The 22,676-nt window shown below is 45.7% G+C and overlaps 1 protein-coding gene and 1 long non-coding RNA gene across 2 annotated transcripts in view; one reads left to right on the forward strand and one right to left on the reverse strand.

The window, feature by feature from the left end:
• Positions 1-14,119, reverse strand: LOC115803643 (uncharacterized). Its single transcript, XR_016392177.1, has 2 exons — positions 13,056-14,119; positions 1-9,221 (listed from the first exon to the last, which is right to left on the reverse strand). It is a non-coding gene; the product is annotated as an uncharacterized LOC115803643 (long non-coding RNA).
• LGALS3 (galectin 3) overlaps positions 12,755-22,676 on the forward strand; it is a 16,708-nt gene continuing 6,786 nt past the window's right edge. The window contains exons 1-3 of the mRNA XM_022570515.3: positions 12,755-12,858; positions 19,656-19,677; positions 21,454-21,795. Of these exons, the coding sequence (XP_022426223.1) occupies positions 19,660-19,677; positions 21,454-21,795 (360 nt within the window). The 5' untranslated portion in view covers positions 12,755-12,858; positions 19,656-19,659. The remainder of the gene's footprint in view (positions 12,859-19,655; positions 19,678-21,453; positions 21,796-22,676) is intronic.

Consider the following 22,676-nt stretch of genomic DNA (forward strand, 5'->3'; position numbering starts at 1 on the left):
GTTCGTGCCCCGGTCCGGGAGGATCCCACATGCCGTGGAGCGGCTGGGCCCGTGAGCCATGGCCGCTGAGCCTGCGCATCCGGAGCCTGTGCTCTGCAATGGGAGAGGCCACAACAGTGAGAGGCCCGCGTACCGCAAAAACAAAACAACAAAAAAATGTATTACAATAGTCTCTGGGTGTTGCCTCCTTTCAGTCTCTCTCTTCTCCACATCATCAATCATCCAGACCTTGGTTTAGCTCTCCGAAGCAAAGATCTATCTATTCATGCCTGTTTAGAAAGGCTCCCTCATACTAGAATAAAGCATACAGCATTAAAGGCCATTTAGACTCTAACTACAGCACACCTACCTACTGCCATATGCCCTGTGCCTCCCATATCAGGCAGTATAGCATCGTGGTTCATGGAACAGACTTGAGACCGCCCTGCCCGGTTTCAAACTTCAACTCTGCCACTTTGGTTGTGTGACCCTGAGCGAGTTATTTGACTCTCTGTGCCTCAGCGTCCTCATCGGTAAAATGAGGAGAATAATCCTACCGAGCTCATAGGGATTAAATGAGTTAAAGGACAGAAAACACTAGAAGAGCTCCTGGCATGTGATAAACCCAATACAGACACTGACTCCTATCACTGCTACTACGCCTGGCACACTTACCCCAGTGACTTTGGCCAAGCTGTTTCCACTGACCCTGCCCCACCTTTCCCCACTCCCAGGGAGAATACATGTTCCTTGCTCTGTCCTCCCCCAGAATGTGTCATGCTCCTCAACGCCAGCAGTTATCACAGTGTACTGTACTTAGTTGTGCTTTTCGGTTTTTTTGGCCGAGCACAGCATGTGGGATCTTAGCTCCCCAACCATGGATCGAACCTGTGCCCCCTGCAGTGGAAGGGCGGAGTCTTAACAACTGGACCGCCAGGGAAGTCCCTGTACTTAATTTTTTTTTTTTTTTTTTTTTTGCAGTACGCGGGCCTCTCACTGTTGTGGCCTCTCCCGTTGCGGAGCACAGGCTCCGGACGCGCAGGCCCAGCGGCCATGGCTCACGGGCCTAGCCGCTCCGCGGCATGTGGGATCCTCCTGAACCGGGGCATGAACCCGCGTCCCCTGCATCGGCAGGCGGACTCTCAACCACTGCGCCACCAGGGAAGCCCGCTGTACTTAATTTTTAATGTGTGTCCCTGACCCAATAGTTGGGGGCTCCTTGAGGTCAGGGAAGGTTCATGAGAGAAAGTTTAGAGACGGATGGGTGGGTGTCTTATTTACTTCTATGTCCTCTACTTCTAACATGGTGTCTGGAAAATAGTAGATATGATTACGTCTGAATGACGACATGATGGATGAAGGAAGAAATGAGTTGGCAGAGGCAGAATGAGCACTGGGTAGTGATAACGATTATAGTTGAAACTGTGGTTTATCTACAAGGGAGCTAATAAATAACAGTCAATCTACTGGAATCCTATATCAGTAGCAGGTATATTTGTTCTTACTTTTACACCAGTGCATCACCAGGAATCAATTACCCAGTTCTGACTTTTTCTTTGGCCCCAGAAAGGGCTTTTATTCACCTAAATGTTATAGTGCACATTCTCATCTCTATAAACACGAACTGCATTCTTCACGGCCCAATTCCAACGTCACCTCCAATTCTATGCTAGATTTAGCACAAACAGAAGCTCCTTATTGGACTGTAAGACCCTTAAGGATCCCATGATCATGGCTATCAGAAGCCTGTCAATCCTGCTCTAACCCTACAGTTAATGATAAAAAGGGATTTGGAGAGCTTTGACTTACCACTTGGATTAGAAAGAATTAGGTCTCTTCTGAAAAGTACTTATCACATCACTGCCTAACACTCCGGGTATGATTCAGAATGTACTTTTTTTTTCTTAACATTTTTATTGGAGTATAATTGCTTTACAATGGTTTGTTAGTTTCTGCTTTATAACAAAGTGAATCAGCTATACATATACGTATGTTCCCATATCTCTTCCCTCTTGCATCTCCCTCCCTCCCACCCTCCCTATCCCACCCCTCTAGGTGGTCACAAAGCACCGAGCTGATCTCCCTGTGCTATGCGGCTGCTTCCCACTAGCTATCTATTTTCCATTTGGTAGTGTATATATGTCCATGCCACTCTCTCACTTTGTCCCAGCTTACCCTTCCCCCTACCCGTGTCCTCAAGTCCATTCTCTAGTAGGTCTGGGTCTTTATTCCCGTCATAATGTACTTTTGTAGGCAATAGATTTCCACAGTTTATAGTAAACAGCCAGGCATACTTATGTGCCTCTTAGCTTCTCTTCGAGATTTACAACCTTGGTTCTGCCCTTGTGGGTTCAGAGCACATGGCATGCCCTTCAAACGTGCAGAGGGGGGAATCCTCCTCCATGTTCTCTTATTTTCTGCACAAACCAGATCTCCCAGTTCATTCCACAGAGATATTTGTTTGCTGACCAGCAGATGCATTGAAAATATGCACAGCACGTTGGCAGTGTGCAGATTGGAAGGACCTGTGGGCAGGAGCCTGTCAACCCTGTTCCACCCCACCCCGCTACAGCCCTGGCAATGTCCAGAGTTCTGTTTGCTCCGCAGACGATGCTTATCTATAGCGGCTGAAGTGCTTTCCAGCTGGCCTTCTCCTCTTTGCTTCCGCTAACCTAACAGACTGGCAGGTTGGAGAAGACACACACAGAGAGTGTATTGACTGTTTCAGTTTTAGCCGAAGGCTGAGGGAAATCCACATAAAGCAAGCCTATGTGATTCTGTGCTGGGGGGAGAGGAGGTTGCATAATTTGGGTGTGTATGTATGATTTGGGGAGGGAGAAAAGAAGAGGATAGAATCTGCTGAGGGATAGGTGGGGAGAAAAATGACAGTCCTGGAGAACGCAGCAAGGTGGAGGCCGTGAGTATTTGTTGGGGACGAAGACCAGATAATTGTGAATCTGAGCAAGCCTGGGCTGACAGTGAACAGGCCACCTTGTAGAGAAGGTGTAGCCCAATGCCAAGTTCCCAGAAAAGACCTCCCAAGAGCAGGGTGTCCCCCAGGCCCCTGAGTTGTGGATGGGCGGTGTGAGATTCAGCAGGGAAATCCTGGAACATGAGTCAAATAGCAGCAGCTATGGCAACAACACTGAAAGCCAGTTCTGGTTCAAGTCTTTCTTTCTTTCTTTTTGTTTCTTTTTTTTTGGCCATACTGTGTGGCTTGCAGGATCTCAGTTCCCCAACCAGCGACTGAACCCGGGCCCCAGCAGTGAAAGCCCGGAATCCTAACAACTAGGCCACCAGGGAACTCCCCCAATTTTTTTTTTTTTTTTTTTTTTTTTGCGGTACGCGGGCCCCTCACTGTTGTGGCCTCTCCCATTGCGGAGCACAGGCTCCAGACCCGCAGGCCCAGCGGCCATGGCTCACGGGCCCAGCCGCTCCGCGGCATGTGGGATCTTCCCAGACCGGGGCACAAACCCGTGTCCCCTGCATCAGCAGGCGGACTCTCAACCACTGCTCCACCAGGGAAGCCCCCCCCAATTTTGTTTCTCTTTTTTTGGTGGGGGGAAGACCCAGCCGTCCACAAGTCACATGGACTTCAGTGAAGCCCCATGAGGGCCTATGTTCTACATTAAGGCTCCTTGATGGCAAGTGACAGAAACCAGCTTCAGCAAGCCTAAGCAGAAAAAGGGGGGATGGGAGTGGCAGCAAGAGTGACATCGAAAATCCACATGCAGAAATGAGGCTTGGCCTCTGAAAAGGCCTGGAACCAGACATTTAAATACAAGTCAGAACTCTCTGTGCATCTTGTCTCTTCTCCCCGTGCAGCTTCTTGATTCATCTCTGCAGACCAGCTTGCTCTGCTCTTCATTTCACGTGGCAGAACATTTCATGTGGCTCCCAAGTTTACGTGGTACAGATGCGGCCACACATACCGACCGACTGATGGTCTCTCGGGGCCCCAGATCCAAGCTCCCAGGTGAGAGAATCCAAGTGCTCAGCTTGTTTCAAGAGTTTGCTCCTGATCTTATCAACTCCAGCTGGGGCAAGAGGTCTTGCCAACAGGGCTGCTGGACGGCGGGAGGGGACTTCTGAGAGAAGTGGGCCGGAGAAGACGTCCAGTAGATGTCTACCCTGTCACTTGTCTCTGCTGCTCTCAGTGTTGTTCGTGTTGGTCCCTCATTCCCCAGGTCTTTACACGGCTGCCGCCTCCTCCCTGTTTACGTCTCAGCTCCAGTATCATCTCCCTGGAGACGGGATCCCTGACCACACCAATTAAAATAACACTCACCCTCTCTCCACCCCTTCCCATTGTCTCTCTGTTGTGGGCTGAATCATGTCCCCCCAAAATCCATATGTTGAAGTCCTAACTCCCACTACCTCAGAATGTGACTGTGTTTGGAGAGAAGGCCTTTAAAGAGGTAATTAAGTTAAAATTAAGTCATTAGGGTGGGCTCCAAGGCAATATGACTGATGTCCTTATAAGAAGAGGAAATTTGGATAAAGACATGTATAAAGGAAAGACCATGTGAGGCCACAGTGAGAAGGTGGCCGTCTGTCTGCAAGCCACGGAGAGAGGCTGAGAAGAAACCAACCCTGCCGACACCTTGATCTCAGACTTCCAGCCTCCAGGACTGTGGGAAAATACATTTTTGTTGTTGAAGCCACCCGGCCTGTTGAACTTTGTCACAGTAGCCCTGGCAATGAATTCCTTGTTTGATGTTTCCTCAAAGAGGCAGTTTAGACCGTGGTTGATGCCCAGACTGTGGCTCTGGGCTCTCTCAACAGTAATGGCAGCAGCTGGTGTGGCAGGTATGGGGGTTTTGGTGGTAGCTGGGGAGAAGGCAGGCCTAGGTCAGGCTCCAGGGACAGGCAAGGCACGGCTCAGGTGGCCAGGCCAAGGCAAGGCTGGAGAATGGCCTTTCCATCTGCTTTGGTGCCAGGGAGACCTTTTTACTGGTGCTACTGTCTTCCCCATCCAAGAAGGGGCAGGGGGAGGGAGCGTCTCCCTGCTAAGCAGGCTATGGCCTCCATTGTACTCCTGAGGGGCTCTAGTCAGAGTATGGCAGGGGACCTTACAAACCAGCACTGAGCTTGTCACTGCCACTGACCCCATTTCACTTGTTGACCAGGCTTTGATGAACCCATCATCCGGTGACCTAGAGGGGGTAGATTTTGCAAAATGGTTGAGGCACATATTAGGCCCCCATTAAATACCTCAAAAATGAAGGGAGTACGTGCCAACAACCAGGAATAGAAATGGCACACAGGCACAATCACTTTGTCCTGGATTTGGAAATTTCTCTGCTTCACAGGATATATTGTGTCCTCATAACACCCTGTATCTCCTTCAGTCATGCCAGCCACATGTTCCACATGTTTCCAAGCTCAGAATCCAGTTGTTGGCATCAGATAGACCAAACGTCCCAGTGCCTGACACAACTTCTCACTTGTCACCTGGACGTGTTGATACTCTGTGGACACAGACAGAATTGCCAAACTTGCCAGGGGTTCTCCAGGGTCCAAGATCTGTTTGTTTTCCCTTATCTGGCTGTTCCTGTATTCTGTTTTCTATAAGACTTACTATCAACATATTTTTGTTTATATTTCACACCGTATATCTCATAAGGGCTTCATCTTTCGTCAGACATTCTTTCCTTATTTGGCCCAGTGTCATGCTAGTTTCTGGGTAGTTTTTCATCATCTCTTTTCTGGCTTGTTCCAGCTCACTCAGACTTTTTATATGTCCATAATTCTCCTATTGTCCTCTCTATATTCTTCCTCTCCAATTCTATTTTCCTATTAAAAATTTGGCTGTGCTTTCTCCCCCACTTTATTTTTTCTCTCTTTTCTTTCTTTTCTTTTTTTTTATAAGAAAGCATAGTTACTCTACCTACTCTTTTCTTTTTCTTTTTTTAAAATAAATTTATTTATTTATTTTTGGCTGTGTTGGGTCTTCGTTTCTGTGCGAGGGCTTTCTCTAGTTGCGGCAAGCGGGGGGCCACTCTTCATCGCTGTGCGCGGGCCTCTCGCTGTCGCGGCCTCTCTTGTTGCAGAGCACAGGCTCCAGACGTGCAGGCTCAGTAGCTGTGGCGCACGGGCTTAGTTGCTCGCGGCATGTGGGATCTTCCCAGACCAGGGCTCGAACCCGTGTCCCCTAGCATTGGCAGGCAGATTCTCAACCACTGTGCCACCAGGGAAGCCCTCTCTCTTTTCTTTACTCACCCTCTTTGCTCCCCTCTTTGTCTACTCTCCCCTGGCTCTCTCTAACAAAAGTTCCCCTCATCCAGACGCCCTCAGGATCTTCTGGCATGCCACCAGCTTCCTCAAAGTTCCTCCTCCCCATCCTGGTGAGAGGCCTCTCCCAGGGTCCTTGCTTTCATGGCAGGATCCTAAAAATCTCTTTATCAGTAGAAATCAGCTATTGCTCGAGGGCTAATACTGGGCTTGTCCCTTATTTCAAATAGCATAGTGATTTGTATATAGTAGTCACTCAATGATATTTTTATTGATGTTATTAGATTGCTTTTTACACTTATCTTGGAAGAGTTTTATAGGCTTTGGGTAGGGTACTGTTGACTCATTTACTGCATGTATACAAATTATAAATTCCCAGGCACACCCAATCATAGCAAAACCCTTTTGTTAGCTCTAAGGGGCATGGATTTGACACCAAAAAGCGGTGCTTGGGGATGTGCAATTAAGGAAGTGAAGCGAAAAAGATGTCTGAGCACATGATGAACCCACTAAGTAGCAAGGGCATGAGCTTTATCTATCCCTGCAATGACCGAGGATTACTGGAAAGAAAGGCAAGAGGGTGACTCATCTCTTGTCTCCATAACAACTGCTTTGGCCATCCCTTTTTCTTATTACCAGAGGCTAGCCCTCTAAGGACAGCGATGCCACTCCTCGCCCTGTGGCCTCATGACTCAAAGTCTTAAGATTTACAGCATTTTCTGAAGAGGCAAAGGCCCTTCCTGTCAGTAACTGCTTTTTAATACTCATAGGTTAGTCACTTACTATGGATGATTCTTTCAAGTCAGCTGGTTGCCAGGCACCCTCTTCAGAGAAGGGGTTATATTTCATAAACAATCCCCATCATACAGTGACTTCTATGTATAAGCCTAGAGGGGACAGCAATGAAAAAACAGTACCAGCCACTAAGGCACTTTCAAATGCATCCTAAAGGATGCAAGACACCTTCCCAATTCCATCAAGTGAGTCCTTCATGTGCACACTTCCCTCCTATGGTAGAAAACTGGATGAAAGAATTCATCTTTACACAATGAATTATTTGGTTATTTCAGAGGACAGGAATTATTTAGGAACCAGATTATACCTGGTTTCCTCCCTAGTTTACATAGGCCAGTCCCTGCAAGGATTCACTGCTCCGTGTTTGTCTAGATAAGTTGTAAAAGTCAGGACTTCTGTTCTGTTCCTAGACATGGATGAGCTTGGATAACTGTCACTTTCCCTGACAGTAAAAATGAGATGATAATACTTATGTATGTCTTCCAACAAAAGGATAAGACAAAGTTAAAAGGAGAGTATACATAATTTGACTTTCCTGTGCAAAATGTACTAAGGAGGGGCTTCCCTGGTGGTGCAGTGGTTGAGAGTCCACCTGCCGACGCAGAGGACATGGGTTCGTGCCCCGGTCCGGGAAGATCCCACGTGCTGCGGAGCGGCTGGGCCCGTGAGCCATGGCCGCTGAGCCTGCGCGTCTGGAGCCTGTGCTCCGCAACGGGAGAGGCCACAGCAATGAGAGGCCCGCATACCGCAAAAAAATTTAAAAAGTTTTTTTTTGCTTTTTATTGTTTTGTTTGTATTTTACAAACATAGCTACCTATTAATTGAATTCTTCATTATTAAAATTTTAATCATTTTAAGAGGCATTAAATAGTTAACTAAGAGGGAAAAGCACTGAAAGTGATAAAATCAAACAGCCACAGGGTTTTTCTCCAGTGCTCACACTATGAATTTATTTACTTAGCAAATGTTGAGTGCCTACTATGTGCCTCTTTGATTCATCAGTGAATAATACAGCAAAGAACTCCGCGGTCAGGGAGGGGAGTAGAAGAAAGTCAGGGGGAATCAACAATAGACAGTAGATATAAGAAATAAATCAATTCTGTAGCATGCTGGAAGTTGATAAATACCGTGAAGAAAAGAAAAATTAGAGCAGGGTAAAGGGGGACCAGCAGCACGAGGAACTGGGGAAATTTTGAGCTGCAATTTTGAATAAGGTGCTAAAATATTGAATAGTAGACTCCTGGAGAAGAGCCATTCGAGCAAAGACTTGAAGGAGGTGACAGAGTCAGTAATGGGAGGAGAGAGTTTCACATATGGGGACAGCCGGGCAAGGATGCTAAGCTCAGAGTGTGCAGGGATGGAACAGGTGGGGGCCCTTGTGGCCCCAGTGGGTAAGCAAGGGGAGGAGAATAAGAGGGAAGTCAGAGTTAAACTCCAAATATAAATGTTGGCTTCCTTCAACTTTCTTAGGGGCAATACAGCTTTATACATTACATATCCTTCATTCTCTGACATCATAAGGCCCACGCAAGCAACATTGTCAGGCTACCTGGGTCACCTTAATGTAATGTCGGAGTTCATAGGGACATTGCAGTCCATCATGAATCGTACATTTTAAAAACATTAATGTATCTTAGTTTTCAGAGTTATTTACGGATACATGGAGTGATAAATATTTATATATCTAAATATATTTTGCGGGCATAAAATGTAATTTGGACTTTTCATAAATTTCTACCCTTCAATCCTATTGTATCAGAGATTACACCACGAGGCCACATTTCCATTTTCCACTTTGGTTTACTGAGTGAACTCATTGCCCAAAACACAGAACACATGTAACTATCACCAAGTTACATCACAACTCCCAGTTGGCCAGTTCTAGCGAGGCCTCCTTTGTCCCACTGTGGGACTATGCCTCCCATAGTCTGTTCTGGCATAGAGCAGAGCCCTCCGCAGCCCCTCCCCTGCTCAGTGCACCCCAAAGAAGTAACCTGTGTGGACTCTACTCATGCTAACAAACCAGTGCGCCGGCCACCTCACCTCACTCCCCTATCCCCCACCCCAGCCCCTGGCAGATGCAGCCTCTGCCCGTCCCTTGGGAAATGTCCATTACCTACATGAGGGAACTCCCAGCGCCAGTGGTTCTTCCTGGTGAGAACGCCGTCGGTCCCGGGAGTCTGCTCTGGAAATCTGCAAAGAGCCAGCAAGTCCTGGGGTGTGTGCAGAAGGGGAAAGGATAGATGCCTTATACCCCAGAGCTGTATTTTGTCACTTGGGCCTTGATGCCACTTCTCAAAAAGCTTTCACAAAGACAGCCCCATCAGCTTCTGGCCCCATTCCTCTCTCCCTGGGGCTCCAGCCCAGCAAAAGAGGCTGGACTGGAATTGGTTTCGACATCCCTTCCCTAGTTCTCTGTCCTTACTCCATTGTCTAGCACCAAGTCCCTTCCTCCTCTAGCCAAAAACCCAAAAGCTCCCAGACACAGGTCAAGCAAATACAGAGGCTTTCTCACATATGCTATCAGCCAGACACAGAATCCCACTATAAGATAGAAAACTGTCCCTCAGAATTGAAACACTGGAATCAAAAGAGCAAGTCTGCTCCTCTGTTCTTTCAGAGATCATTTCACGGTGAGGTCAATTCTTCTTTCCTTTTCTGAATGATCCCCTCCAACTTCTAAATCTACCAATTTTTGGTGGTCTGCTGGCAGTGGCGTTTTCCCTCCCTCCCTCCCTTCCTTCCATCGTTCATTGGTGTATTCTTTGCTTCAATCTGTGGAATAGCAAATCCCATTTCCAAAGGCTTATTTCTTAGACCCTGACATACTTTCAACTTGATCTGTGTTGTGATCTTGGTCATATCTAATTCTCTATGCCTCAGTTTTTTCATCTCTAAAATAGGGATAAAAATACCTACCTCCCCCCCATATATGCATGTAAAGCACTAGGTATAATACAAAGAACATAAGAAGTGCTTGATGAATAGTAGCCGTTAATATTATCTAAACTTCATTTACATATACATATAAAATAAGATATATTTATATATAATGGATATATATACATATATATATATGAAATGATTACCACAATAGTTACCACATCCATCACTTCACATAGTTACCTTTCTGTGTGTGTGTGATGAGAATATTTAAGATATACTCTCTTAGCAACTTTCAAGTATTGTTAACTATAGTCACCTTGCTATACATGAGATCCCAGAACGTATTCATCCTGTAACTGGAAGTTTGTGCCCTTTGACCAATATCTCCCCATTTCTCTCATCCCCCAGCCTCTGGAAACCACCAAACTATGTTTCTGTTTCTATGAGTTCGACTTTTTTAGATTCCACATGTGGGTGAGATCATTTCGGTATTTGTCTTTCTCTGACTTACTTCACTGAGCATAATGCCCTCAAGTTTCATCCATGTTGTCACAAATGGCAGGATTTCCTTCTTGCCATTTTTTATGACTGAATAATATTTCACTGTGTGTGTGTGTATGAATGTGTATAGATATAGATACAGTATATAGCTATAGATATATATCTCACATTTTCTTTATCCCATTCATTCATCCACGGACACTTAGGTTGTTTTCAGGTCTTGGCTATTATAAATAATTTTGCAATGAACATGGGGGAGCAGATATCTCTTCAAGATAGTGATCTGATTTCCTTTGGATATGTACCTAGAAGTGCAATTGCTGGATCATATGGTAGTTCTAGTTTTAAGTTTTTGAGGAACTTCCATACTGTTTCAATTTACATTCCCACTAAAAGTACACAAAGGTTCTCTTTTCTCCATCCACATCGTCTCCAACACTTATCTCTTGTCTTTTTGGATAATAGCCATTCTAACAGGCATGAGGTGATACTTCATTGTGGGTTTGATTGGCATTTCCCTGATGATTAGTGACGCTGAGCACCTTTTCATGTACCTGTTGGCCATTTGTATATCTTCTCTGGAAAAGTGTCTGTTTGGTTCCTCTGCCCATTTTTTAATCAGATTTTTTTTTTTTTGTAATTGAGTTGTATGAATGAATTCCTTACATATTTTGGATATTAACCTCCTCTTTGGATATATGATTTGCAAATATTTTCTCCAATTCTGTAGGTTGCCTTTTCGCTTTGTTGATAGTTTCCTTTGCTGTGCAGAAGCTTTTTATTTATATATTGGCTGCATTTGGTCTTTGTTTCTGCACGCGGGCTTTCTCTAGTTGTGGCGAGCAGGAGCTACCCTTAGTCGCGGTGCACGGGTTTCTCATTGTGGTGGCTTCTCTTGTTGCGGAACACGGGCCCTAGAGTGCATGGGCTTCTGTAGTTGTGGCTCGCTGGCTTAGTTGCTCCACGGCAGGTGGGATCTTCCCAGACCAGGGATCGAACCTGTGTCCCCTGCATTGGCAGGCAGATGTTTAACCACTGCGCCACCAGTGAAGTCCCTGTGCAGAAGCTTTTTAGTTTGATATACTCCCACTTGTTTACTCTGAGCTTTTATTGCTTGTGCTTTTGGTGTCATATCCAAAAAAATCATGGCTAAAATCAATGTCAAGGAGTTTTCCCCCATTTTCCTCTAGGAGCTTTATAGTTTCAGGTCTTACATTTAGGTCTTTAATCCATTTTGAGTTAATCTTTTTTTTTTTTTTGAAGTATAGTTGATTTACAATGTTCAATGTACAGCAAAGTGATTCAGTCATATATATATTATTTTTCAGATTCTTTTCCATTATAGGTATTACAAGATATTGAATATAGTTCCCTGTGCTATACAGTAGTTCCTTGTTTTTTATTTTATATATAGTAGTATGTATCCGTTAATCCCAAATTCCTATTTATCCCCCCCTCACTTTCCCCGTTGGTAACCATAAATTTGTTTTCGATGTCTGTGAGTCGAGTTAATTTTTGTGAGTCTAAACTTAAAAAGAAATTCATCTTTGACATCCTTAGCCATTTCACTCAGCTATTACCCAGCTAAATGCTACCAAATACCATTTCTCTTGGAAGCATCACTACTTGTTGTAACAACCTTTTTGGAGCCATAGCTTTATTTTATTTAATTCTTCCCTCCTTTATCAGGACTCTTCCCAATAGGAAGTGATTCACCATTTCAATCATTCATTCATTAAACAAATATTTACCAAACACAGGGTAGATGCTAAGGATGCAGTGGGGAGCAAACAGCAAAACAATTTAGGGCTCCTAGTCTGAGGTGTGGACCCACGTCACAGTTCATAAAGGGACTGAAAGCAAGGCCAAGAACATGGAGCGTCTCACCTAGCATCTCAGGAAACTGTGACCCAAGTCACTGTGCGAAGGCTTTGATGCTGAGAAGGGATTTAGGTAAAGTAAATGCAGAAGGGCTGAGAGTGCCTGAGATTCAGGCAGAAAAAGAGTAAACACGGTTAAAGCAAGTAAGCAAGCAAAACTCCCCAAAGAAGCACACACAAAAAGCTTCGCAGACTCTCCCTATCTTGGTCTGAGGAGTTAGCAGGTGAATCTGGTGAGAGGGCGGTGAACCCCGATCTCCAGCGGCTGCGGAGGGGACCGACTGGACGCTGCGGGGATGGAGGCCTCGGGTCAGGGTCCCACCCGCCGCTGTTCCGAGTCAGGCGTCTCCTCTGCGCCCTGGAACCGCGGCGCCTGGGCGCCCGGGTGTCCAGCGAGGCCGGGGACTCGCCCCGCCTGGTCCGCAGAGCGAGGCCGTGGGTGGCAGGGGTGGCGGCCCCGCCCCGGGAAAGGCGGGCCTGGCCCGGCGTATTTGAGGCGCGGAGCCGGCCGCCGCCCAGCCAGGACGACAGCACCTCTGCCGAAGCCACCCCCGCAGCACGCGAGCTAGTGCCGAGGCGTCGGGTGAGTGGCGCGGGGCGCCGGGACTGGGGCGCACACGGGCTTGCTGGCGGCTGAGCCTGTCAGGGCGAGGGCGCCCGGGCGCTGCTCGGTGCGCGGCCGGGGCTTGACTTCCCGGAGGCCCGCGGGAGGGGGTCGCCGAGAAGGGAGAGTGGAGTCTGAGACTCGGGGAAAGTTAGCAACGCCTTACAAGGACTCACCTGCATTTACTCGAGGCGGACGGGTGTGTTACCCTCTGAGGCGACTGGGAGGCTCAGCCCCGGCGTCGCGCCCTCCCGTCGTCGGCCGCCCAGGGCCGCCGGCGGTGAGCGGCGGGCGCGCGCGCATCACCCCAGCCGCGCGCTCCAGCTGGGCGGGAGGAAGCAGGCCTTCCTGCCCCCAGTCCACAGAGGGTACTGCTCCCGGACTCTGTCGGGCAGCTCCACGACCCCTGACTTGGCTGTCGACCACTTGATCTTGCTGTGGGATGGGAATGCGCCCTGCTACCTGGCCAACAGGGTCAAGGGCTGCAGCCTCTCTCAGGATGCTGATCCCGTAGAAAATGGTGCTGCCCCAAGGCTGAGTGGACATGTGCCCGGCTTGACAAAGACCGTACACCCTCAGTTTTTGCAAATCAGTGACTCATCCCTGTCCAGATTTGGGCATTAACGATCTCACATCTGTGCCGGGGATATGTGGGGTGTGGCAGAATGTTGGTCCCAGGGTGCAGAGGCCTAGCCGAGGCGGGGGTGGGGAGGCTTTTCAAACATGTTTGAGCATTTATTCTGGATTGTGAGTTGCTCAAATCAAAGCACGAAAATGCATGCGCTTTGAGGAGTAAGAGCTCAGGGACACAGGGCTTGAGGCCACGCCTTAGGCTTCATGCCCTCCCCTTAGCGATTCCTATTCCAGATACCGTGGAATATTTGTAAAGTGACTCCTGGGAGTTGGGTTGCTGGACAATGAGGACAGTTGGACCTCAGTGACCCAGTCTGTTTCTAGGATTCTGGAAAGGGAATGGAAGAAAGGCTCATTTAGTTCTGAAGAAAATGATAGCAATGAAAATTGACCTCTTGGCACAGAGCATGAGAGAAAATTTTCACCAGCTTCCAAAATTCTGACTCATTTGCCCCAAGTTAATCTTTCATACTAGGAAATTGTTTCCATAAAAGTTAAAGTTTAATAATAAAAATTTATTGCTCCACAATAGTCTCCTTTTCAGACATTGACTTTGAATCCCTAGAGGAGAGTCTTTCATTCCTTTGATGGCTATGCCTCATCCTTGATCTATGGGAGATTGGAGCTCTTTCCTAAGTTAATAATGTGTGGGTGTTATACTTAGAATCAGCATTTACTTCATATTCTTGGGAGAAGTTTGATGATGGGTCTTGAATGTTTTGAGCTTAGAAATATTACGTGGTGCCTCACCCGGTTACATAAGAAGCAGAAAAGAAGGAGCATTCCTTGATAGATTGACCCCAAAAGCTAGTTTTTTGGGTTTTTTTAAGACATGCTTTTCTTTTGTAAGTCACCAATACTTTTTAATTTTTATTTATTTATTTAAATTTATTTATTTTATTTATTTATTTTTGGCTGTGTTGGGTCTTCGTTGCTGTGCACGGGCTTTCTCTAGTTGCAGCGAGCGGGGGCTACTCTTCGTTGCGGTGCGCGGTCTTCTCATTGCGGTGGCTTCTTTTGTTGTGGAGCACGGGCTCTAGAGCGCAGGCTCAGTAGTTGTGGCGCACGGGCTTAGTTGCTTCGCGGCATGTGTGATCTTCCCGGACCAGGGCTCGAACCCGTGCCCCCTGCATTGACAGGCGGACTCTTAACCACTGTGCCACCAGGGAAGTCCAAAAGCTAGTTTTAAAAAAAATGGAATAGCAAATCTCACTCTGTTGAGGGGTCCTTAATCAATGACATTTTGCTATGCCACAAATATGCAGAAGTGCTTTATAAAGACTTTTTACTTACTGCTAGTGAGATCAAAAGCCAATATTGGTCTCACCTGTGATTTAGATACTGTTTGCCTAGAACCTTCATCAGTCAGACTCTAAATTTTAACTGTAATAGAGATATTTATTCATATAGTAAAATTTGAGACTCTTATGTTACCTTAAATACCAGTTGGCTTGTAAACTTCATATACCTGAGACTCATAGTAACTGATCTAAAACTTAGCCTCTCTTTCCTGTGATAGTTTGGGACACAGGCTTCTCTGAGGACAGCTAGTTAACATTTTGTGTCTGGTGCCTGAACGGGTTCTTCTCATTAAATTCTGAGTGGTAAGCCTGCCAGGGAAGTAATTCCAATTTGCTGCTGACTAAGTATCATGTGTTCTCTCTTGACTGATGTTCAGCTTTTCCATAGGGAAAAAAAAAATCAGTAACTGAGAGGCACAAAGTAACTTTACCTTCCTTGATGCTGAGGAGCAATGATGAAAAAGAAATCCTAGTAAAGGACCAGTTTCCTTTATTCTAACCAGCATCATTGAATTTGGCTTTGGTAGGTGGGCGTTCCTCAAGGCCTGTTCTGTGTTTCAGTAAGACCAGGACGTAGACTGCCTGTCCTGTGTTCTTTGGGGAGGAGTGTGGGCAGTGCTTGGGGTTCTGAGGAAATACGTTTGTGATCTACTTCACTTACAGCTCATATAAAAGTTGGGGCCCTTTGTGGGCAGAAATTTCAGAAGTGCTCCTGGGAACCCTGGCACCTGAATTAATTGCTGCATGGGCCTAGAATAGCTTAGCACAGTGGATAGCTACTCTTTATTGAAGGGCAGAGCTGCAATTAACAACCGATTAAAGTGGCCTGCGTTCTGACTCATGTTTAAATTCCTTATTCCAAAGCAATACTGAACTACTTTCTGTAGATTTTTCCAAATGTGAAGACTCAGGTAGTAGTTTTTAAATGTTTTTGTCTTTGATGTAGTTTTTAAATGTTTTTGTCTTTGACGTAGTGTTTCTATCCTGGCTTTTCAAAATTCTCTGATTCTGGGAATGCCAGAGTTCGCAAACCTATAGTACCTGTGGAGTGGGAAGATTTTTTTAATTTTACATTTGATTGTCTCTATAAGCTACTCCTCTTAAAAAGAAAAAAAAAGACAGAAAGAAAAAAAAAGAAAATTTCCACGCAAGTAGGGAAGATATTTACCCAAATAGATGTGTGTGTGTGTGTGTGTGTGTGTTTTTAATTTTTTTTTTGGTTCCTTTTTTTGTTTTTAAGTTCTAAGGTTGCTAACCTTGATTTCAAAAGAACATTGGTTAGAACCTGTTTCATCAGAGATCTGATGGTTGGGAGTTGACATAATCAAAACAATGCATACCCAATTTTTGGAAAAGTAAGCTTTATCGGTTTAAATGTGGTTGTAATTAGCAAAGTGACTGTGCAAAATGCCATCCTTGTATTCAATATCACTGCACACTGAGTCACCCAGCTAGTTTTCTGACAAAAACATGATTTTTTTTAAACTTATTCATTTTATTTACTTATTTTTGTCTGCATTGGGTCTTCGTTGCTATGGGCGGGGCTTCTCATTGTGGTAGCGCATAGGCTCAGCTGCTCCACGGCATGTGGGATCTTCCTGGACCAGGGCTCGAACCCATGTCCCCTGCATTGGCAGGAGGATTCTCAACCACTGTGCCACCAGGGAAGTCCCCATGATCTCTTTTTAATTTGTTTACAATTTCAGCATGTTTATGCAGTTCTGAATGTTTAAGCCAGAGAATGAATTTCTAAATGAAGTAACTAACACTTTCGAAGGACTATACTTTAAAATTTCAAAGTGTGAGGTTTTATACTAGTGTAAAATCAGCCTGAATTAGGAGTCAGGATGCTTGGACCCTGGTCCTTGGCCTGCCAATGACAGAATGACTTTGGGTCACCACATTACCTTTCTGAGACTCAGTTTCCTCACCTTTAAAGTGAGGATATTAATTTTTCCCTGTCAATCTCATAAGATTATTATCAAAATCAAAATAGGTAAGGTATGTGAAAGTGCTTTGTAAACTGAAAAGCACCACATAAATGCAGGGTGTCATTATTCTAATGGGCTTGTCTAATGTGTCACAACACAATCCAAACTGTCATCCTTGGTGTCACGTGAAACACAGTAGAAATAAAGTGGAATCTGCTTTGTTTCTTAAATTGTTTTGGGCTAGTTGGATAATAAACTGAATATGCTTGAACAGAAACTTTGAAAAGAATAAATGTTACATTTTGGAAATGTAAATGTCTTTGTGTGAGTTTCTGGTTATGATCAGCCTTTAAACACATCTAAATTTAATTGGATTTATGTTAATAAGACACTTTATGAGGCCAATGGAACAGAGTTAGCTAGTTTTAACAATTGAAACTACCTTTCTGTTTTTTATTGACCTGCATAGGTACATTTATGTGAGGATACATATGCTAATTAGCCTACACCAGTGGTTCTCAAACCAGGCACAATTTTGCCCTCTTCCCACTTCCGCCAGAGTTATTTGGCAATGTCTTAAGACATTCTGCATTATCACAATGGGGGGGGGAAGGGTGCTACTGGCATCTTGTGTGTTGAAGCCAGGGATCCTGCTGCACATACTGCAATGCACGGGGCAGCCCTTCCCTACTAAGTATCCCACCTGAAATGTCAGTGGTGTGAGGTTGGGAATAAGCCTGAACACAATGGGGATATTTAAAAGAAGTCAAAACACTTACAATGTTATTGCTGAGGCTTTGATACATTGCCCAGGAGTGGAAGAAGTTGTTGTGTAATCAAAGGAACTAAGCTTTCTGCCCACTATGAAGTTCAAGATTGTTTCCTACTGGCATCCAAAAGGAGAAGCTTTATTTTCTTGACTTAAGAAATGTCCTTTCTTTGTCTTTAACAACTCTTAAGTTCTTTCTGGGGTAGCAGCACAGTTTTCAAGGTAGTGGTAGCCTTTTGGGGAAGGAAGCACAGAAGAGCACCTGACTTTTGCTTTAAAAGGTCAAATACTATATACTAAATACAGTGACTATAAGCCCTGGGAGAGTCACCGTGACTTCCTAATCAAATTGCTAGCAGTTTCCACGTTGGAAGATGGGCACAGTGATAACAGTGATAACCTGTTTCCAAATATATTTGAGAATGCCCAGATTAAAAGAGATGTGCAAAAAGAATGCAGAGTATTTTATCCTACAGCAGAGTAGGATAAAATATCTGGTGTATAAATAAAGCACACATTAAGTTCTAGGAGGAGGTCTGCCTGTTTGGTTTTTTTAACAATAAAATCTAATATTTTACATTTTTAGGACCTATCAAGTAGCCACCATTTACTCAATTATTTTAAGACTAATAATTGAGTAACTATCACAAATAGGCGACTTAAGGAAAAAGAGATTCTGATTGTTCAAGTCCAGGTAATTTTGGCCACAGCACCAGTGATCCTGAGCTGAGAAAACTCACCCAGGCCTGAGAAGTCCAAAGCTACTCTCCTCCTCTCACCGCTAGAGAGCGCCAGCAGCGGGAGCAGGTGTAAAACATCCTGTTTGGATGGGCCCTTGGCACAGGCGGAGGAGCCGGAGAAGCAAGAATGATGTCTCGGGGCTACCCTTTGAGGCAGCTGTGGGCAAGGCCAACCCTTTCTGGTAGCATCCTACCCAAAAATATTTTCCTCCACATTGTCTGCTTTTTTTTTTTTTTTTTTTTTTGCGGTACGCGGGCCTCTCACTGTTGTGGCCTCTCCCGTTGCGGAGCACAGGCTCCGGACGCGCAGGCTCAGCGGCCATGGCTCACAGGCCCAGCCGCTCCGCGGCACGTGGGATCTTCCCGGACTGGGTCACGAACCCGAGTCCCCTGCATTGTCAGGCGGACTCTCAACCACTGCGCCACCAGGGAAACCCTGACTTTTTTTTTTAACCTTAGTTGTTTGTTATACTGCCAGACATTTCATTTGAAATAACAAGTATCTTTAAAAAAAAAAAAAAAGGTAATCATCTTGTGCCCGCCTTTCTTCTTTATTGCTTCACATCACAAGTCTCACCTTTCCTTCAAGGCTTAGCTCAAGCAACACTGTCTCTTCCCCTGTTAGAAGTCATCTTTCGAGTTGTGACTTCCCACAGCATGCAGTCTGGCTCACAGCGTCCATCACTTGTGACCCCCTTCTGGCCTCTGGACCCTTTGGCCATACATCTTGGTCGATTTCATCTTCAAACCCAGACAGGAGCCACCCGGTGCCTGGCCCAGAGTAGGCATAAATGTGTACAAATGAAGGAATAAATCAACAGCAGCAACTAGGTCTTGGAGGGTGGGGCGGGGAAGTCAAGGATTGTCTTTCAAATCTCAGTAGGAAGAACCAACTGCTTCCTCCCAAAACCCAGAGGAGGGTGTGAGGCTGTTAGAGGGAACCGGAGGGGAGGTGGGTGAGATTAATTCACGGAACACTTTTTATGAGGTGGTAGAAAAAGAACACAGGAAGGAAGGTGAAGGAGGACCAAAAACCCAGGACTGTTTACATTTGTTACCTAGGAAAGGGGCAGAGCATTTTATTCCCCCCTCTCCCACCTGTGTTGGATCGCCTGGTACTCCCAGGATTCAGGCCACAGGCTAGTGTGATTAGAGTTTAAAGGTATGAGTTAAATAGGGCGTGGTGATCCAGGTGGAGTGCATCTCCGCCCTTTGATGAGACATTTTTGTGGTTCCCCGCTAATGATTTCAGCATATTTGAGGAGTAGACTGGCTTGTGTTAGGAGAATGCCTGTACACTGACTAGACCTGCACAATGAGCTGTTTGTGATGTTAAATTCATACGGAAACCAGTGAAATCTTTTCGGATCAATAACCTGTGTTTGTTTGTTTCTCCTTTCAGGAAAATGGCAGACAGTTTTTCGGTAAGTGTTTTATGTCTGTTTTCCTACCCTAATATGTATACAGTCATGTAGGTTGAAGGTTGTTTTTTTTTTAACCACTCAAGTTTTCCTAACTCTCCCACCACTTGGCTTCCTCTGGCCTCACCCGTCCAATGAGGGCTTGTTAGCTGGAGTCTTGTTTTTCCAGCAACAGATTTGGGAAGAAAGCCAGGAAGAGAGAGGCCTGGGCCTCACTAACAGTAACCCCTTTACCCAAGGCCTAGGACAGAAGTGGGTGGATTCCACTGGCAGGAGCTGAGAAACCAGCTGAACAAAGGGCAGTGTGGTACAGTCTGAGCATCCTGATTTTTTTTTTTTTTAAATCCTGCAGTGCCCTCTACTCCTCCTTTCCCAAATGCTGGAGTAAGAAGCAGCCAAAATAAATTCCTATTAGCATGCTTATGTATTCTCAAATTCCTTAACAGAATGACTCACACCACCTACAGCCATGAGCTTGAGTTGTTTTCTAAATCCGGTTTACTTTCCGTCATCATCCAGCCCTCTGTTTATCTCTCCCCCTCCCCCAGACCCCATGGGCTCCCTTCACAGCCTCACTCTGCTGCCCCGATACCAGGTCTGGGGTTGGGTTCCTGATGCACCAAAGGGTCAGACAATCCTGGCAGATCATATTCAATCAACATAGAAGTTTTTACTGAGTATCTTCCATGTACCACCTAGCACTCTGCTAAATACTGTAGATGTCAGAGAGGGAGAAGGCAGAGTCTCCTCCTGGAGAGAAAGGACACAAACCAATACTGGCACAGCATCTTGCGGTCTATAAAGAGCCGTCCCAAATGCTGCCTCATCTGTTCCTCACAACAATCACATGAGATAAGATCATTATCCCTGTTACACAGACAAAGACACTAAGTCCTGTACAAGTGACATGATGGCTCCAAGAGTTTGGGTCTCTTGAAGGATGGCACTGGATTTCAAACCAAATCTTGTGATTCCACATCCCTGTGTACAAGGCAGCTTCTCTGATACTATCCTGGATGCCACTAAGTGGTGACTAACCTGGTGCACCTGAAGTGCAGTAGACATCCAGCAAAGGGAAGGCCAAGGCAACCAGCGCCAGCTTGGTGGAGGTTTTCCAGCCCAAATGCATCTTGATTTTCGTGATTGTTTTTCTCATGTCAGAAAGTATGTGCTTTTACACAGAGGATGGCTAGCTCCTGACTTTAGCGAATTACGAAAAGGCAACCCTTAATGATCTGAGATGATGGGAAGCAAGAATAGAGTGATAGGACTTCCCTGGTGGCGCAGTGGTTAAGAATCCGCCTGCCAGTGCGGGGAACACGGGTTCGAGCCCTGGCCCGGGAAGATCCCACATGCCACGGAGCAAATAAGCCCGTGCGCCACAATTACTGAGCCTGCGCTCTAGAGCCCGCGAGCACAGCTACTGAGCCCACGAGTCACAACTCCTAAAGCCCACGTGCCTAGAGCCCGTGCTCCACAACAAGAGAAGCCACTGCAATGAGAAGCCGCGCACCGCAACAAAGACCCACCGCAGCCAAAAATAAATAAATAAAATAAATAAATTTATAAAAAAAAAAAAAAGAATAGAGTGATAAAGCATGTATAATCCTAAAGTCTAATTTTAGTCTTAGGAACTCAAAACTAATAGGTGGGGAAAATTTTATTGATATGAATTTCATATCTTCACCATATCGCTCTAATTCTTAGGTCACATATTCCTGAAAATTCTGTTGTTGTGAATGTCTTTCATCCTGTAACTGTTTATGTCTTTCTTTCCAGCTTAATGATGCCGTATCTGGGTCTGGAAACCCAAACCCTCAAGGATGGCCTGGTCCATGGGGAAACCAGCCTGCTGGGGCAGGAGGCTACCCGGGAGCATCCTATCCTGGGGCCTACCCTGGCCAGGTACCACCCGGCCCCTACCCTGGCCAGGGACCTCCTGGGGGTTACCCAGGCCAGGCACCTCCAGGGGCCTACCCTGGCCCAACTGCATCTGGTTATCCTGGACCAACTGCACCAGGTGCCTACCCTGGGCCTGGGGTCTACCCACCTCCTGGACAGCCAAGTGCTCCTGGAGCCTACCCTGCTGCTGGCCCTTATGGCATCCCCTCTGGACCCCTGGTAAGATGGTGTTAGTCATTTCATATGCTTGACTGTGATCAGGACAAAGCTAATGAAGCACGTAGCAATTGTCTGGAGCGGCGGTGCCATCACTTTGTAGTGCTGTGGCTGGGAGCTGGCTCTGGCTACTGACCTGCAGAGGGCTTCTGGGAGAACTGAAGCTTTAAACTCACTGCTTAGAGCTGCTTTGCAAGGACCAGCCACAGTGTATGTTGGTCCAATAGAAAAAATAGTTGCTCATGTTGAGTTCAGTATGTGTACTGTTAAAGAGAAGCTAATGCATCTTTTGAAGGCATCTGTAAAGCAGCTTTAATATAAATCAAGTTAAGATCATAGCAATGGGGGAAGTTTTGGTTATTATTATTAATAAACACTGAGTATATAACATGTGCCAGCTGTGTGCTTCTACATGGATGATCTCATTCAACCCCATAAGCACCCTCTAAGATACAGTTATTATCCCCACTTCACAAATGAGGAAATGGGGCAATAAAGAGTTATACAACCTTCCCGTGCTCATAGAGGGAACCTTTGGGGGAACCACGGTAATTGGGTTTTTAAAAACCTTCTAAAGATAATTTTGTCATCTAAGGATTAAATTTTCACTTACATTAAAACCCATTTCAATAAATGAATTCTAAGCATAAAACTCTGTGGGGCTCCAGCCACATCTCAGACACAGACCCTTCCCTTCCAAATAGTGTAGTTGGGAGAAAAGATACAGAAATGAGGAAAGAGTTCAAAAGCACAGGACTATTGAGTTCCGGGAGGAAGCACAGGACTAGTATAGATCAGACAGATCAGTGCTAGAGAGAAAAGACTTGGGTGATGGTCGAACCCAGGGGGAAACAATTTTACAGGAAAAAGAGAAGAGGCCAAGG

This window comes from Delphinapterus leucas, chromosome 2 (assembly GCF_059928025.1).
Source record: "Delphinapterus leucas isolate spDelLeu-1000000601 "Yukka" chromosome 2, BTC_Dleu_Yukka2, whole genome shotgun sequence".
Lineage (NCBI taxonomy): Eukaryota > Metazoa > Chordata > Mammalia > Artiodactyla > Monodontidae > Delphinapterus > Delphinapterus leucas.